At 48.4% G+C, this 16,179-nt stretch overlaps 1 protein-coding gene across 4 annotated transcripts in view; it reads right to left on the reverse strand.

Annotated features, from left to right (window-relative positions):
* CUX2 (cut like homeobox 2) overlaps positions 1 to 16,179 on the reverse strand; it is a 254,098-nt gene that overhangs the window by 52,068 nt on the left and 185,851 nt on the right. For all 4 annotated transcript variants that reach the window (XM_032876295.1, XM_032876294.1, XM_032876291.1 and 1 more), the window contains one exon: positions 2,918 to 2,996. In XM_032876295.1, the coding sequence (XP_032732186.1) occupies positions 2,918 to 2,996 (79 nt within the window). The remainder of the gene's footprint in view (positions 1 to 2,917; positions 2,997 to 16,179) is intronic.

The raw sequence follows: 16,179 nt of genomic DNA on the forward strand, positions 1-16,179 counted from the left end.
CCGTCTCAGTGCTGCCCCCTGGTGCTACAGGGGAGGTACATGGGGTCTAGGGGAGGAGCCTTGTGTGGAGACTCCTAGGAGACATTTTTGGGGTCTATTGTGGGTCACTTTCCAATGTCACTTGTCGCTGATCTCGTGGGACCTTAAGGACTGAAAAATGATGGTAAATATGAGGGTTTATTTTCCCAATTATTTTTTCCAGATAGCTCTAATGAGGGTAGAGATATAAGCAGAGCATCTGCTACATGCCCAATGTGGTCCTTAGTGAGGGGGACAATGGCCAGGGCTGCAGACATGGCCGTCTTGGCCTCATGGCCCGGGGGCCACGTCCTCATGGTGGGCATAGAACCCCAAGGGCTGTACTGTCCAACTCCAGCCACTCTCACTGCCCAAACATCCTCCTTGAGAAGACCCACACAGCATGCTGCCTTCCAGGGAGTGTAGGACCAGGAGGGTAGGACCAGGGCAAAGAGAATGGAGTGTGCACATCCCTCTGCGGGGGGCTGAACGGGCCCCTGAACATATACCCATGTCCTAACGCCTGGAGCCGGTGAACGTGACCTTATTTGGGAAAAGGGTCTTTGGCAGATGTAACTCAGCTAAGGTCTCTGGAGGAGATCACCCTGGATTATGGGGTGGGCCCTAAATTCAATGGCTAGTGTTCTTATAAGAGAAAAGAGCTAGAGAGTTGGGACCCAGACATAGGGTGGAGGGAGCCTCGTGAAGACAGAGGCAAAGACCGGAATGACGGGGCCACAGGCAAAGGGACACCTGGAACCACAAGAAGCTGGAAGAGGTAAGGAAGAAGCTTCCCCTAGAATCTTGAGAGGGAGCACGGCCCTGTGGGCACCTTAATTTCGGATTTCCGGCCTCCAGAACTAGGAGACAACAAACATCTGTTGCTTGAAGCCCCCCCGTTTGTGGTGACTTGTAACAGGAGCCCCAGAAAACAAACACAGCCTCCTCCGCGCAGCTGAGTTGTGACACGGAGCAGCCACTCTGGACATACCAGCGTGTGTGCGGAGACCTGAGCCCCACTCTCCTGGCTGTGAGACCTCAGGCACCAGACTTAACCTCAGGGTACCCCGTGAAGGGGGCTGGTTGACCTGTTCCCCTGGGGCTGTAACGTGCAGACAGTGGAGCGGCCTCAATGCCAGGCATGTGCTTTCTAAACCCTGATGCGCTCCCCGTTTCTGGCAGCCTCAAGCCCTCCTTGGCTTGTAGCCCCATCACTCCAGCCTGAGCCAGTCTTCACATGGCCTTCGTCCTGGGTCTCTGTGTCCTCTCCTCCTCTTACAAGGACACAAGTCACTGGAGGTAGGATCCACCCTGTATCTGCATGGTCTCATCTTGAGGTCCTTAACTAGTTACACCTGCAAAGATCCTGCTTCCAAAGAAGATCACGTTCCAAGTTTCAGGGTAGCCATGAATTTTGGGAAGACACCACTCAAGCCACTCTAGTCGCCCAAGACAGATGGAATGAGGGACTTCCCCACCCACAAACACAAAGATCCCACAAATGACCTCCACATAGAGTAGAAAGGACTTCGCCTTCTCCATGACTTGGCTTAGCTAGGATTTCATTTTCTTCCTCATAAACCCCAGCCCCGGTCACCCGATAGCATTGATCCTTGCGGCTGTGTAGAAGGGCCCCAGAAAGGACCAGGAGGCTGTCCGGGTGGCGGGAGTTGGCAGAGGGTCCCCACCATTGTAAGCAAATCACTTACACCTCCCTGGGCTCCCGTTTCGGAGTCATGAAATGAGAAGGTGGCAGAGAAGGCGCCATTTTGGAAATGGGAGACTTTTTTACAGACATGTATCTACACATCTTAGGCACACACCTAAGTGTGCTCAAACCGCTCACAGCTCTACAATCCACATCAAGATCAAGAAGCAGCATCTTTGGCCCCCAGAGGTCCCTTCTGGGAACTACTGGCCCTCCAACAGAAACCACTCTCTTGACTTCTAACAGCACAGGTAATTTTTTTTTTTTTAGATGAGGTGAAATTCTTAGAACATATAATCTACCATTTTAAAGTGATCAGTTCAGTGGGATCTGGCACATTCATGAAGTCACATAGCCATCACCCCATCTAGCCCCAGGGCATTTTCATCCCTCCAGAAGGAGACCCCACACCCATTAGCGGTCACCAACCGCCTCCCACCAGTCTGGTATCTGTCTCTTTAGATTTGCCCATTTGGGACATTCCATATAAGTGGAGTCTTGGATTATGTGACCTTGTGTCTGGCTTCTTCCACTCAGCACCATGATTGTGAGGGCCGTCCCTGCTGCGTGTCAGCATGTGTCAGTGGGTGTCAGCGCGTCTCTCTTTTTTATGGCTGAATCGACCACATTTTATTTATCCATTCATCCATTCATGGACATAGGGGTTTTTTCCCCATTTGGGGCATTGTGAATACTGCCGACAGATTCATCTTTGCCTGTCTTCATATTTCATGTAAAGAGAGTCACGTAAGTATGTGTTCTTTGAGCTGAGGTTGGCTATGCCATGGTGGGGAAACATTTGCGGTCTTTCCTCCAGTGCCCTTAGCTGGCAGACAGCCCTGGGCACCATCTGTCCTTTGTGGCAATGGGGTGGGGGTTCTGGAGGTAAGACACTCGGCTCCCCAAGAAGGTCCAGGTGGGAGATCTTGCCAGGAGTCCCCCAAAGCTTTCCAGCTAACATTGGAAGATGGTGGGGGAGGATGGAGGAACTGTGTGGGGACGTGTCACACCAGGCTGGGTGTGGACCTCTCACTGCCCCCAACAACCCTCACCTGTGGAGGGCTCAGCCTTGCCCAGGAGCCTTCGCTTGTCCCTGGATCCCACTGTGGGGAGGCCCCTGTGTAATGACCAATAATGGCTAGCTCTTCAATGTCATTAATTATCCAGTTATGGAACCCAAATGTATCTTACCTGGTGCTTCAATTAACTGCTTGTAAACACTCAGGAAAGCTGCCTCGGCCTCCTGACTTCTCTTACTAAGGGCCACCACCTTTGGAAACAAGAGAGAGAGTCATGTGTAACCATGGCATCCGAGTCTACAAGGAAATATGATCACTTTCCTACATGTGCAAACATGGGATGGGGGGAGGTGAGGGGAAATGAAAGTCAAAAGTATGGAGTTAGAAAGTCCAGGTTTGGGCACCTGGCTGGCTCAGTGGGTTAAGACTCTGCCTTCGGCTCAAGTCATGATCTCAGGGTCCTGGGATCGAGCTCCTCATTGGGCTCTCTGCTCAGCAGGGAGCCGGCTCCCCCGCCCCCCCGCCCCCGCCAACTCTGCCTGCCTCTCTGCCTACTTGTGACCTCTCTCTCTCGGTCAAATAAATAAATAAAATATAAAAGAAAGAAAGAAAGAAAGAAAGAAAGTCCAGGTTCAAATCCTGGCCCCGCTGCATTTTAGCTGTGACCTCGGGCACGTCATTGGCCCTCCCTGATCTAAGGTTTTCTCATCTGAAAAATGGGGGAAAAATGGAACCTACCTTCTGGGTCTCTTCTGGGGACGGAATGAAATTACATGTAAGTGCTTAGCATAGGGCCTGGCACACAGCAGGTTAATAGCTATTATTATTGTTTTTGTTATGAAAGGGTCCTGCTGGAGATCCAGATGTGACACATGTTCTGGGGGAAAGTGGCACACATCTGGGGAATATTTCTTGACACTGAAAATTACAGAGAACTCGTTAAAACTCTTGTGAGATGTCAAACAGCTCAACGAATGCTTCCTGGCTGATGAAAACACAAACGGCTCTATAACCCCATTGTGAAGAGCTACCTTCCTACGTTTGTTCTCTTGCTCACAGACTTTTTCGTTCTGCCAGTGATGTTCCTTAAGATAAGGTGGGCAAGACATTTCTGGGGCTCAGCACCATCTCATCCCTCCTTGTCCTTGGCTAGGAATTCCAAGCTCTGGCTTCACAGCTGCCTTGGTGCTGGCTCTTGGTAGCCAGTTTCTCTGGCATCATCCTGGGCCTCTCCAGCACACGGCAGGTGTGAGCTCCTGGTACCTGCAGGTCACCGTCCCTACATCCTCGAGAACACTCTGGGTGGGGTATCTCCCTTTGCATTGGAACATCTTCATTCTCCCTGACAATGATATACCTCTCCCTCTGGTGCCATCTTCTTCAATGATGAATCTATGGGGAGGATCTACGTGTCAATCTCCCTTTTTCAGAGGTGGGCTTCTCTTACCAATCCCAGGGACGCCACTTGGGGGAGTGTCTGTTATCAAATTCCTTCCCTTGACATGAGCTCTGTGAATGCACAGAAGGTGCTCAACACAATTTGGGGGATGAGCAAATCTAAGAGGGTTGGTTGCCCCAACTCTAGGTCCTGTTTGTGACACCATTTTGGAGAAATGACAAGGGCCAATTCTGAGATGGTCTATTCAGAGAAGGGCCAACTAAGGCACAAGCCTTGGATCCAGGCCACCTGGGTTCAAATCCCAGGTCCATCACTTACTATCTTTGTGTCTTTGAGTGGACAGGTCATGGCAATCCCTGTGCCTCTACTTCCCCCTCTGTAAAATGCAAATAATAACACCACACCCTCCCTTGCTGGAGGGTCAGATGATTTAACACATACAAATCCCTTTGTAAATCTTATGGGATACATTAAGCCCCGTATAGGTCACCTCTTGGTATGACCAACCCCTTCCTTCTTGCCTGTTACGGAGACAAGTTCTGTCCAGTGCTGGGTGATAAACCCCAGCTGTGCTTATCTAGCGTCCTACAAAGACCACCTAAGAAAGGCTCCGCCTCCACACCTCGCAGTGCATACTGGGAAGAAGAATGTGAAAACCACAGTGGTTCTTGTAAGGCCTCCAATATGGCAGCCGCAAATCACAGGTGGCTCTTGAGCACTTGAAATGCAGCAAGCACAGATTGAGATGGGCTGGGAGTGCAAAGTGCACACAAGGTTTCAAAGACTTAGCAAGAGAAAAAGAATGGACAACAGCTCATCATGTATACTGGTTACATATTGAATTGGTAACCTCTTGGATATGCTGGGTCAAATAAAATCTTTTACTAAAATTCATTTCACCTGTTTCCTTTTACTTATTTTTCAATGTAGATACTACAACCTGTAAAAATACATCCATGGATCACATTATATTTCTATTGGACAGCATAGCCTGAAGGTTTTATGAGGTCCACAGAGAATTCGTTGTTTAAGAGAGGTGGAGGGAAATGTATGGTGGACGTTGAGCAAATGATTTTAAAAAGGTCAGTTACGAAAATTCCCTAAGCTCTCTTGTTATTCTGCGAACAGTGTCTGGTCTTTTAAATTCCAGAGGGAATGATAGTCTCTCATTCACTCAACAAACACTTCCTGAGCACCTACTATGTGCTCTGTGCTGGGAGCTCATCGATGGATGATGCAGACTGGAGCCCTGCCCTCATGGGACTCAGTCTAGCAGGGAGACTGAGATCAAAGCAGATTCTCCAGGTCACTCATTAATTACAAATGCTAAATGCTTCGAAGGGAAAGTACAAGGGGGCCTTGAGAGTATGTTAAGTGGGGAGAAGCTGGTCCAGTTTGGTAGAGGGAACATTACGCATTATCTCCTGGAGAAGAGAAAGACAACGGCAAACATAAAGAATGTTCCAGGGGCACCTGCGTGGCTTAGTGGGTTAAAGTCTCTGTTTTCGGCTCAGGTCATGATCCCAAGGTCATGGGATCGAGCCCCACATTGGGCTCTCTGCTCAGCAGGGAGCCTGCTTCCCTTCCTCTCTCTCTGCCTGATTGTGATCTCTGTCAAATAAATAAAATCTTAAAAAGAAAGAAAGAAAGAAAGAAAGAAAGAAAGAAAGAAAGAAAGAAAGAAAGGGAAAGAAAGAATGTTCCAGGATCTAGGAAAGGGAAAAATCAACTGCAGGTCGATTTTTGATCTTGCTGAAATAGACAAGGCACAGTTCCTGTTCTGGGGACTTAGAACTGAGTGGGGGACACAGCTACGTCCAAGAGGAACCACAACATGGGAGAAGGTGATGCAAACACTAGAAAGCAATTAATTCTGAGTTTTGGGGGGGCAACCTTGATGGGCCAATAATAATAATCATCATTGTTGTAATATTCAGCATTTACCATGTCCCAGATGCTCTTACTCTCCATGATCATCTCTCTCCATGGACACACCAATCAGTAAAGGTAGCTGCTGTCACTATCCCTACTACATAGATGAGAAAACCTCGATGACACTGAATAACTTGCCAAAGGTCACCAGTAAGTAGACGGCACAGTGGGATTCATACGAGGTCTGGGGGTTCAAATTCTTGCTCTGATCCAGATGCTGGGCCCTTTCTCCTGGATAGAGAAACCATCCCACTCAGTGGGGATAGTTGCTTGGACCCTATATGTTGCCTCGTGACATCATCTATGGCTGTACCAGGTCATAGGCTACTGTGTTGCTGATCTGAAGCCCAGGAAAGCTATGAGAAATGAAAGCAATTCATCTTCTGAGCCCTAGATGGGAAATTATCAAAGACGAGCCAGCAAAGTCTGAATCTTTCATTTTACAGTCATCTATGCTGAGCATGTGTGGGGCTTGGGAAAAGGCATAAGAACGTTGCATTGACTTGGGGCCCCTGGGTGGTTCAGTTGCTTAAGCGGCCGACTCTTGTGTTTCAGCTCAGGTCATGATCTCAGTGCCATGGGCCTGAGCCCCGCGTCCAGCTCTGCACTCTGTGCACAGCCTTTGGATTCCCTCTCCTTTCAGCTCATGCATGAGCCCTCTGTCTCTCTCTCAAATAAATAAATAAAATCTTAAAAAAAAAAAAAAAGGGAATGTTCCATTGACTGCTAAAAAGGAACTATGAGCAGGGTTGGGGCAAATACCAGAAGAATTGCTTCAATGCTTCCCTGTCCCTGCCTATAGTGCCTTTTGCTTTCTTCTCACGGTGCTTATCAGTTCGTAAGGGCATGTTGTTTACCAATGTGATTGTCTCCTTATGATATTGGTCTGCCCACTGGAGCTACACTGTCCAATAGAGCAGCCGCTGGCACATGTGGCCACTAAACACTTGAAATGGGACTATTCCAAATTCAGATGGGCTATGGGTGTAAAATATGGGATTTTTAAGTCTCAGGATGAAAAAAGGGTTGTAAAATACCTCAGCACTTTTTTAAAAAAGATTTTATTTATCTGAGAGAGAGAGAGAGAATGAGCAGGAGTGGGGGGAGGCAGGACAGAGGGAGAAGCAGGCTCTCTGCTGAGCAGGGAGCCCAACAGGGCGCTCAATCCCAGGACCCTGAGATCATGACCTAAGCCTAGGGCAGATGCTTAACAGACTGAGCCACCCAGGCAACCCATCTCAGTAACTTTGTATTGATTTTATGTGAAATGATAACACTGTGGAATTACTGGGTTCAGTAAAATATATTATTAAAATTAAACTCACCTGTTTCTTTTTACTTTGTAATGTAGCTATTAGAAAAATTTAAATTACATATATGGCTTGCATTATATTTCTACTGGATAGTGTTGGTCTAAATCAAGGGTTGGGGGTTGGCGAACTATGGTCCTTAGGCCAAATGTGGACCTTCATCTGTTTGTGTAAATAAAGTTTTCTTGGAATACAGTTGCAGCCATTCTTTTATTTATTGTCTATGGCTGCTTTCATGCTATAACGGCCTAGTTCCATAGTTGTGACAAAGACACTGGCTGTAAAATAAAAAATATGTGGGGGCACCTGGTTGGCTCAGTCAATAGAGCATGTGACTCTTGGTCTCGGAGTCATTGAGTTTGAGCCCCATGTTGGGGGTAGTGATTACTTAAAATAAGATAAAATAGGGGTGCCTGCGTGGTGAAGCATCTGACTCTTGGTTTTGGCTTGGTCGTGATCTCAGGGTCATGAGATGGGGCTCTATGTTGGGCTCTGTGCTCAGCGGGGAGCCTGCTTGGGAGTTCTCTCCCTCTGCGCCTTCCCCCTGCTCACACATGCGTGCTCTCTCGTTGTCTAAAATAAATAAATAAATAAATAAATACATACATACATAAATAAGTCTTATAAAATAAAATAAAAAAATATTTACTATCTGTCCCTTTATAGAAAATGTTTGCCAATCCCTGCTTTCGAGACTCATCTAATGACTGGACAATATTTTCAAAAGCAGAGATCAAACGGCTCTCAGTTTTAATCAGTTCAAGTTCAGGGCTTCCCACAGTAAAGATGACTTGCAGATAGGGAGCCATGTGGATGCCCTGCCTTGTTCATTCTTGTTTTAGAACAATAACCCTGTCTGTTTCTAGAAGGCCAGGTCAAAATTTCTAATGGCATTAGAGGCTGATCTGGTGCTGGGCCTAACGTCATTAAGCATTTCTTGGCCTTAGTTTGTTCAACCATCAAGTGGGAAAGATACTCTCCATCTGCCTAGGAAGCTACTGGGGAGGAATGGGCGAGCATGTGGCAAAGAGTGGCCACAGAAGTTGGCAAAAAGCTTTCTAATAAGGCACTTAATTAATTTTTCTTCTGACCACACAGGATGTCTTTTCCAAAGTCTGCAACTTTAGCGTGTTTCAACCATGTGCCCAGACAGGTGAGCCTGGCACAAGTAAAAGGCCATGTGTGTCTTTGCCTCATGGCTGGGCCCGACCACACAGAAGGGCGGGAGAAAGTGTCCAGGATAACAGATTTGGCTTGTGACAGGCAGATCTTTGAAGGCCATCTGGGGAAGGAGGAGGAGGAGGAGGTGGCGGCCAGCTACAGACACCAAGAAGGTCACCATCAGAAATAGCTCAGCGTCTGATGGAGCACGTGGCATTTGCACCACCCGCTATAATATGAGGGGTGAAAACGTGTTGGTCCCCCAAGTATGAAAATAACAGGTGCAAAACCAGTTAAGTCAGGGGAGAGGCAAAAGCCCGTTCTGGCTACTTAGCTCTCATCTGTCAAGTGGTTAAAAGTAGCAAATTTGGGGGCCTCCTGAAGCTGAGCTTCCACGAGCTGTCCGAGCTAGTGGTGACAACAGCCGCTGGCTATCGAGAACTTCTCTGTCCAATCTCTTTACAAAGAATGGTCAGAACTTCTGGGAACTGAACCTTATTCTGCACTCAGTGCTTTATTTTCGGATTCTCCTCCAGTTCTCAGATGTGAGCCCGGTTATGGCCCCCTGTTCTACAGAGGAAGAAACGGACAGAACTAGTCGGTGGCAGAGGTGGCCCAGTCTTCTCATTCCAGGGCTCAGGCTTCAATCAGAAACCCGTGCTTCCCAAAGCATGTTGCACGGTCCCCTGGGCATGGACAGGAGGACCTGTGATCAAGTCCGCACACACTTTCTGCGTGGATATGTACAGAATATACCAACAAAATGGACGCTTCGAAGAGCTGCTGGAAAAAGTCCCCTTCAATTCAGCATAGCCCAGGGTTTTCACAAATGCATTTAAGCCACAGAACTTTTTGTTTTGGAGAGTGAACCTGGAAACTAGGGTTCTGTGGAGCACACTTTGAGAACAGTTTTCCTTTACCACTGGGTTCCGGGCTCTGGGGAGGGTGGGTGTGGTGGTTCTGTGAGACAGAAATGGGTGTGTCTGAAGTGGCAGGATTCTGGAAGAAACTGAAGACTTATGGACAATGGAGAGGAGGCGGGGTGCTCCGATGATCTCAGGAGCACGACCTCTGAGGAGGATGAAGAGGAATTGAGATCTGGGGAGAGAAGGAATCAGCTCAGGAAAGCAAGGGGTGTGGGGCGTGCCCTTAAATGCTGAGGTCTGGTTCTCCCTCTGGAGGCCGGGGGTGCAGATCTGAGGGGATGCTTGGGGAGCCAGGGGGCACGGAGAACTCTGGTGTTCGTGGGCACTGGGGGAGCACAGAGAAGGGGGTGAGGAGAGCTGCGGTGTTCGTGGACACTACAGGGAGCACAGAGAGGGGGGTGTGGAGGGCTGTGGTGTTCGTGGGCACTGGGGGAGCATGGAGAAGGGGGTGCGGAGGCTGTGGTGTTCGTGGGCACTGCGGGGAGCACAGAGGGCTTCAGTGTTTGTGGTCACTGGGGGGAGCATGGATAAGGGGGTGATGGAGAGTCAGGGAGGCACCAACATGGGAGGCAGCATGGAATAAGAGAGTCCGAATGAAGGGGGAGCATCGAGTGGGGGCACAGACCCTGAGGGGAGCAGTAAGGGGGTACATGGAGAATGAGGGGGGCAGAGGTATGTGGAGGATGAAAGACAGGAAGAAACCCAGACGCTGTGAATGGGGGAAGCAAGTTGTTCACCGTGGGGGCTGCTCAGGGGCTGGGGAGGTTTGGTGCCCAGGTCCAAGGGCGTCCTGGAGAACAAATTCGAAAGATGATCAGGAGATAAATTCCTGATTCAGGACAAGGTGGAGGCAAAAGATGGGGAGGGCTGTGGGGTATATTTAGCCAAGAGAGAGGAGCAGATTCAGGGGGACATACCCAAGAATGGTATGTAATCAGCTAAAGATCTTTCTGGCCATTACGTTGATAGCTGTAAATATTCCAGAGGTGGGGTGGACCAGGGGTGAGAGGATGAAGGAAATTTCAAGGAGGCTCTGTCTTAGAAAGCTCTAAGTTCTCAAAGTGAGCTACCTTATCAGATACTGAGCTCCCCATGAGGTGAGGCATCAAAGTAGACAACTACCCATCTGGGAGGCTGTAAAGGTACTCAGGGAGACCTGCATATGGAGGTCTGACTCGACTATCCAGAAGACTTACATGTGATTCTAAGATGAGTCTTAGATAAAGTCTGATAGATCGATCCCTTTTCTTTATAGTAATATTCTGGTTTTCTACCACCTATAAAACAGGATAACATTTATCTTGGGCTGGTATAAGAACTGGTATCATTAATAATAGCAGTGACTACCAAGCACTAACTCTGTCAGGCACTGTGTTATGTGTTGGGCATGTATTATCTCACTTAATCCTCATAACTCTGAGGAGGTGGTGTTACTGCCCATTTAATGGATGAAGATATTGAGGCATGGAATGGAGAAGGCCATAGCCTGTGGGAGTTGGGACCCAGATTCAGCTTAGCTGGACTCCAAACCCCATGCTTCCAATCCCTGCTTGGGACTGACTCTAGTGGGAGTTTTGTGGAAGCAGCTGGAATGTCTGAACGAGTGGGAGGAGCTAGATGGTCAGGGGACTGGGAGGCCAGGAGGAGCCAAGCACCCAGGTCTTCAGCAGAATTTTACTCCCCCTGCCTTACACAGTGTGTTTGCTGGGAGCTCCATTCCTGGGTTAAGTGCTAACGCTCTCTCTGCTATAAATCACTGATGTGGCTGAGCAAATGAAAATTACAATTTAATGTCAGGCTTAAATAAGAAATAAGAGTTTGACTCTTATTTTTGTCGGCTATTGTTGATCTGGGCTCTCTCGGCTCCTACCACATGAGACAGAAGCCTGAGACCCTCTCTGGCCTTCTGAGATCTTGGGTGGCATTCCCTGGAGGATCATGGGGGTCCCAGAAAGACCTCATTCTAGGGGCTCAGAAGTCAACATCAGACACTCCATATCCTGACAGGATGGAGCAGAATTAATGCATCTGGCCACCTGTCACTATTTTGAATCCTCAGGTGTAAATTGCTAATTCAAATTCCATGCTTGAGCTCTGAGACGCCCCCTCCTCTAGGGCTGCAGGTCCAGCTTCTAGATACTCCCCTCAGTGCCTCAACCTGCAGCGGTGATGGACATGGGCAGGAGCTCAGTAACTACAACAATAACAGGTGGTGTTTACTGAGCACCTACTATGTGTGTGCCTGAGGGGAACCATCCCGCTCCCTCCCCAAGTCCCTCAAACACATACTCAGCGCTGTACATGCATTAACTCACTTGATCCTTGCAAAACTCTCATGAGGTGGTGGTGTTCCAAAATGAACTGTGTTCCTCTGAATCTGTATGTTGAAGACTAACCTCCAGTGTGACTATATTTAGTGATAGGGCCTTTAAAGAGGTATTTAAAATTAAATGATGTCAAAATGGCAGATCCCTGATCCTATAGGATTAATGTTCTTTTTTTAAGATTTTATTTATTTATTTGACAGAGAGAGAGACAGTGAGAGAGGGAACACAAGGAGGGGGAGTGGGGGCGTAAGAAGCAGGCTTCCTGCTGAGCAGGGAGCCCAATGCGTGGTTCAATCCCAGGACCCTGGGATCATGACCTGAGCCAAAGGCAGACACTTAGCCAATTAAGCCACCCAGGTGCCCCAAAGATTTTACCTTTTTAAATTGTAATCTCTACTCCCAATGTGGGGCTTGAACTCACAACCTGGGGATCAACAGTCACAACAGTCTCTATCAACTGAGCCAGCCGGGAGCCTCAAAACTAATGTCCTTATAAGAAGAGGAAGAGCCCCCAGGGATGTAGGAGCAAAGAGGTACATAGTGAGAAGGCAGCTGTCTATAAGCCGAGGAGAGAGCTCTCACCAGAAACCAACAATGCCAGCACCATGATCTTGGGACTTTCTGCCTCCAGAACTGTGAGAAAATAAAATCCTATTGTTTCAGACACCCAGTCTGTGGTATTCTGTTAGCCCGATCTAAGGCAGGTGGGCTCTATGGTTATTCCCATTTTAAAGATGAGAAAACTGAGGCACAAAGAGTTTAAAGAGCAACCAAGGATGCAGCAGCTCTTTAGGGAGGCATAGGGTTTGGGCAATCTGCCATCTTGGGGACTAAAATATTACTTTGATAGGAGGCAGAAAGAAGCCAGCAGGCTGGGGCCCTTTTACTGAGAGGATGGACAAATGGTTGTTAGTGGGACCATATGACACATGCCAAAAGGGAAAACAGCTGTTTGACAGCAGAGGTTTGAGATTTTAGAAACCAGGCCTCTTGCAGCAGGTTATACTTTTAGCCCTAGCTGTTTTCCCCTGAATACACTGTTGGGGTGAGTCATGCAGGCACCCCTTCCCTGAGGAGTCATTCCCAGACTCGCCCAGCTCCAGAAGCTGTCTTCTCAAGCCGGGATTTGTCAGCTCTTATGTCTGAGCTCCGGGAAAGTGGGTCTGTCCATTCATTGCTGTGTTCCCCTTCAGGCAACTCTGCGCACAGCAGGTACTCAACAAACAACTGCTGAATAATGAGCCTCATTGTTTCTGTGTCATCCTTGGGGGTGATTCTAAGGCTGGAGAGAAACTGGTAGAAGTGGGGGGTCCCTCCTTATTGAGCACCTCTTAAAGATGGAGGCTGTTCTAGGCATTGGGCATTCAGTACCAACCAGGACTGAATGAAACCCGTACCCTTGTGGACCTGACACTCTAAAGGCAGAGATGGGCAATAAAATAAATCATATTATAGAATGTGTGAACATGACCAAGTGCAGGAGAGGAAAATAAAGCAGGGAGAAGGACACAGGTTTGGGGCAAGGTGTGCGCTGCCTAGCAGGGCCATGGAAGGCCCTGGGACTAAGTTGTGCAGTGATCTGGGGGAAGAGTGTTCCAGGCAGCGAGAACAGCAGGTGCAAAGGCCCTGGGGCAGAAGTGAATTTGGCTTGAGTAACAGCAAAGAGGCCACTGTAGTGGTAGAAGTTAAGTGGAGGGGGAGAGAAGGAGAAGGGCGGGGTGTAACCTTGCAGGCTACTGTGAAGACTTGGGACTTTTTCCTCTAAGGAGGATGAGAAGTCATGCCAGGGTTTGAGTCCAGAAAGAGACATGATCTGACATTCGTTTTAACAGGATGCCTTTGGCTGTTGAGTGGAAAATGGACTGAGTCTGGCTCTGATAGAAGCAGGGAGACCGGGGAGGTGGCTACTGTAACAGTCTGGGCAAGCAAGGACGCCAGCTCAGAGCAGGGTGCTGGCAGCGGAAGTGGGAGAAATGCTCGGGTCTGGATGGATGTGAATTCAAGCCACAGGCTTTGTTCCTCAGGAACACGGAGATGATTGGGGGGTGGTGGTGAGAGGGGAATCAGAGGGACTCCGTAGCTGGATGATCTTAAATGGCCACTGCTATGATTTTTCTCCCCCCTTCGCAGCCCAGCACGGGGCAGGTCAGGAGTGGGCACTAACCCAACACTGACTGAATGAACAAACGAATGAATGAGATAAGAGGTTCTCTGAGCTAATCTTACAAACTACAAACTTAAAAAAAAAAACCCTCATCAGGAAGGGTAATGGAGAATCATGCCCCCAGAGCAGACCAAACCAGGCTGTGGTCTCGGAGGCTCTGCAGGAGGTCTCTTGCGGGCTCTCTGACGGAGTAACGGAGGAGCCCGAGGTGGGAGGGGTCAGAGGCCTAGGATGGGCCCCAGAGAACCCCGGTGCTTGTCTTAGGGAAGCCAACAGCTGGGTAGAAAACAGGAGAAGCTAGACGTAGGAGTGAGTAGATGTAGGTTCTGGTTTTGGCTGGGGCCTTGAGACCCTGCTCATCTTTGAGAAAGGCACACCCCCCTTCCGAGCCTCAGTTTCCCCATCTGTAAAGTGAAGGTGCTGGCCTTAAGTTCCCGTCCAACTTTGTTGTGTGATGGCTCTAAACTCACCTAGGCAGACAGAAAGACAGACACTCTCCTCCCCACACACTGATCCCCACCCCACAGGTATTTTAATCAAAGGCAGTGCAAGGCTTAGGAGCCCACCCAGGTTCTGACTGAGGGGTGGGTCTGCTGGGAGAGGATGAGGCAGGGGAGAAAAACACTGTGCAATTTTATTCTAATATTTGTAATTATTCCCAGGCTAAAAATAAGGCACAGAGAAAAGTGTTTTCAAATGTCGGCATTAATGAACACTTTTTATCCAACATAATACAGGCCCCCAAATGCATTTGATGTCAGGCTCCCTGAGATCTTGTGAGCAGCGCCCCACGCCGGGCTGGCTTTCATGGCTTGGAAGCGGTGCAGAAATGAAATGTCCCACAAGTGCAGGCTGGCAGGCTTGCTATTAGCAAGAGTATAATCATCAATTACGTCCAATCACAAACTACTGATTTTATAATTATCAAATGAAGTTCTAACTTCTCACCTCTGCTCAGTGGCAACTAATACAATCTCTCAGTTCAAAAAGGAAGCTTTTTTCTTTTTCCTTTTCCTCTCGTGCTCTCTCTTCTGGGGAAAAGAATTTCCAGGCCTCCACGTAAGACTGCATTTAAATTGCTTGTCACTCAAAACAAAGGCGAACCACTCATTTGTAATTCACCAGCCACCTGAACAGACTGCCTGTTTTCCTTTAAGCATCCATGCACTGAAGCACAAAGATCATTTTTCTATTGTTAAAATTGTATAAGCCAGGGCTTTTTTTAGCACCGAATACACAATTTCACTTCTCTTCCGAGGGTTCCTGGCATAAAAGGGACAGGAGGCTTTCTTTAGTGCCTTACAAATAAATTTCGCTTTGGGGTATTAAAAAAAATAAACTATATGCTCATATAATAAGCCACAAAGCCATATATATATATATTCATTCATTCATTCAGGACAGGAGTTGTGTTTCTTGTCCTGCCCGCCGGGGTGTGGCCAGTGGATGAAGCTGGATGATTGAGATTCATTCTCATGGGTGCTGGAAGCATCTGTGTCCAATTTCCTCTTTTTGGGAGCTGCCGATACCGCAAACGTGGCTCCGTGCTGATTGGCATTTGGCCGGCAGGCTATGAAAGTAGAAACAACCCAGGGGTGGGTGCCCCCAGCTCAGCCTTGCTGTTCTAGCCAAAGGCAGCCTCCAGCTGTGTGTCTGACTTCCTGGCTACCTCACCCCAGAGGGACGAGCTATGGATGGCTGTCACGCAGCCCCTGCATGCAACTGACTTCTTGTGGCTCAGCCGTTGAGGGCCAGACTTGCTTCGCTAACAGCTCAGTTTTTCTGCCTAACTGATTATAATCATAATACTTCCAATTTTAATCTAGAGCTTTTTATAATGTACAAAGACCTTTCACAGAAATTAGTGCGTCTGAGGCTCCACACACTCCCAGGGGTGTCCCAGGAAAGGGAGTGTGGTTGTTTGAGAGGCCCAGAGAGGCCCACAGTGGCTCCAAGTCACACAGCAAGGGCTAAACTAGGGTGTGAAAGGGGTCTTTGGACTCAGAGCCAGCTGTGGGGCAAGGAATTAGGGGCTGGAAATTGTGTGACTCCCAACCTTAAATGGGAAAGTAGTTTCCATTTTGGGTAAATTAGAACAGACTCGGGTTCACCTCTAAAATGTCCCCTTCATGTGCCTGAATGTGCGACACTTCCTGAGTGGGAGAGTAAAAAGTGGGGTTCCTGCCAGCCCACCAGAAGTTATTCATAAGCTACA

Source organism: Lontra canadensis, unplaced genomic scaffold (genome assembly GCF_010015895.1).
Source record: "Lontra canadensis isolate GAN:19392208 unplaced genomic scaffold, GSC_riverotter_1.0 scaffold58, whole genome shotgun sequence".
NCBI lineage: Eukaryota > Metazoa > Chordata > Mammalia > Carnivora > Mustelidae > Lontra > Lontra canadensis.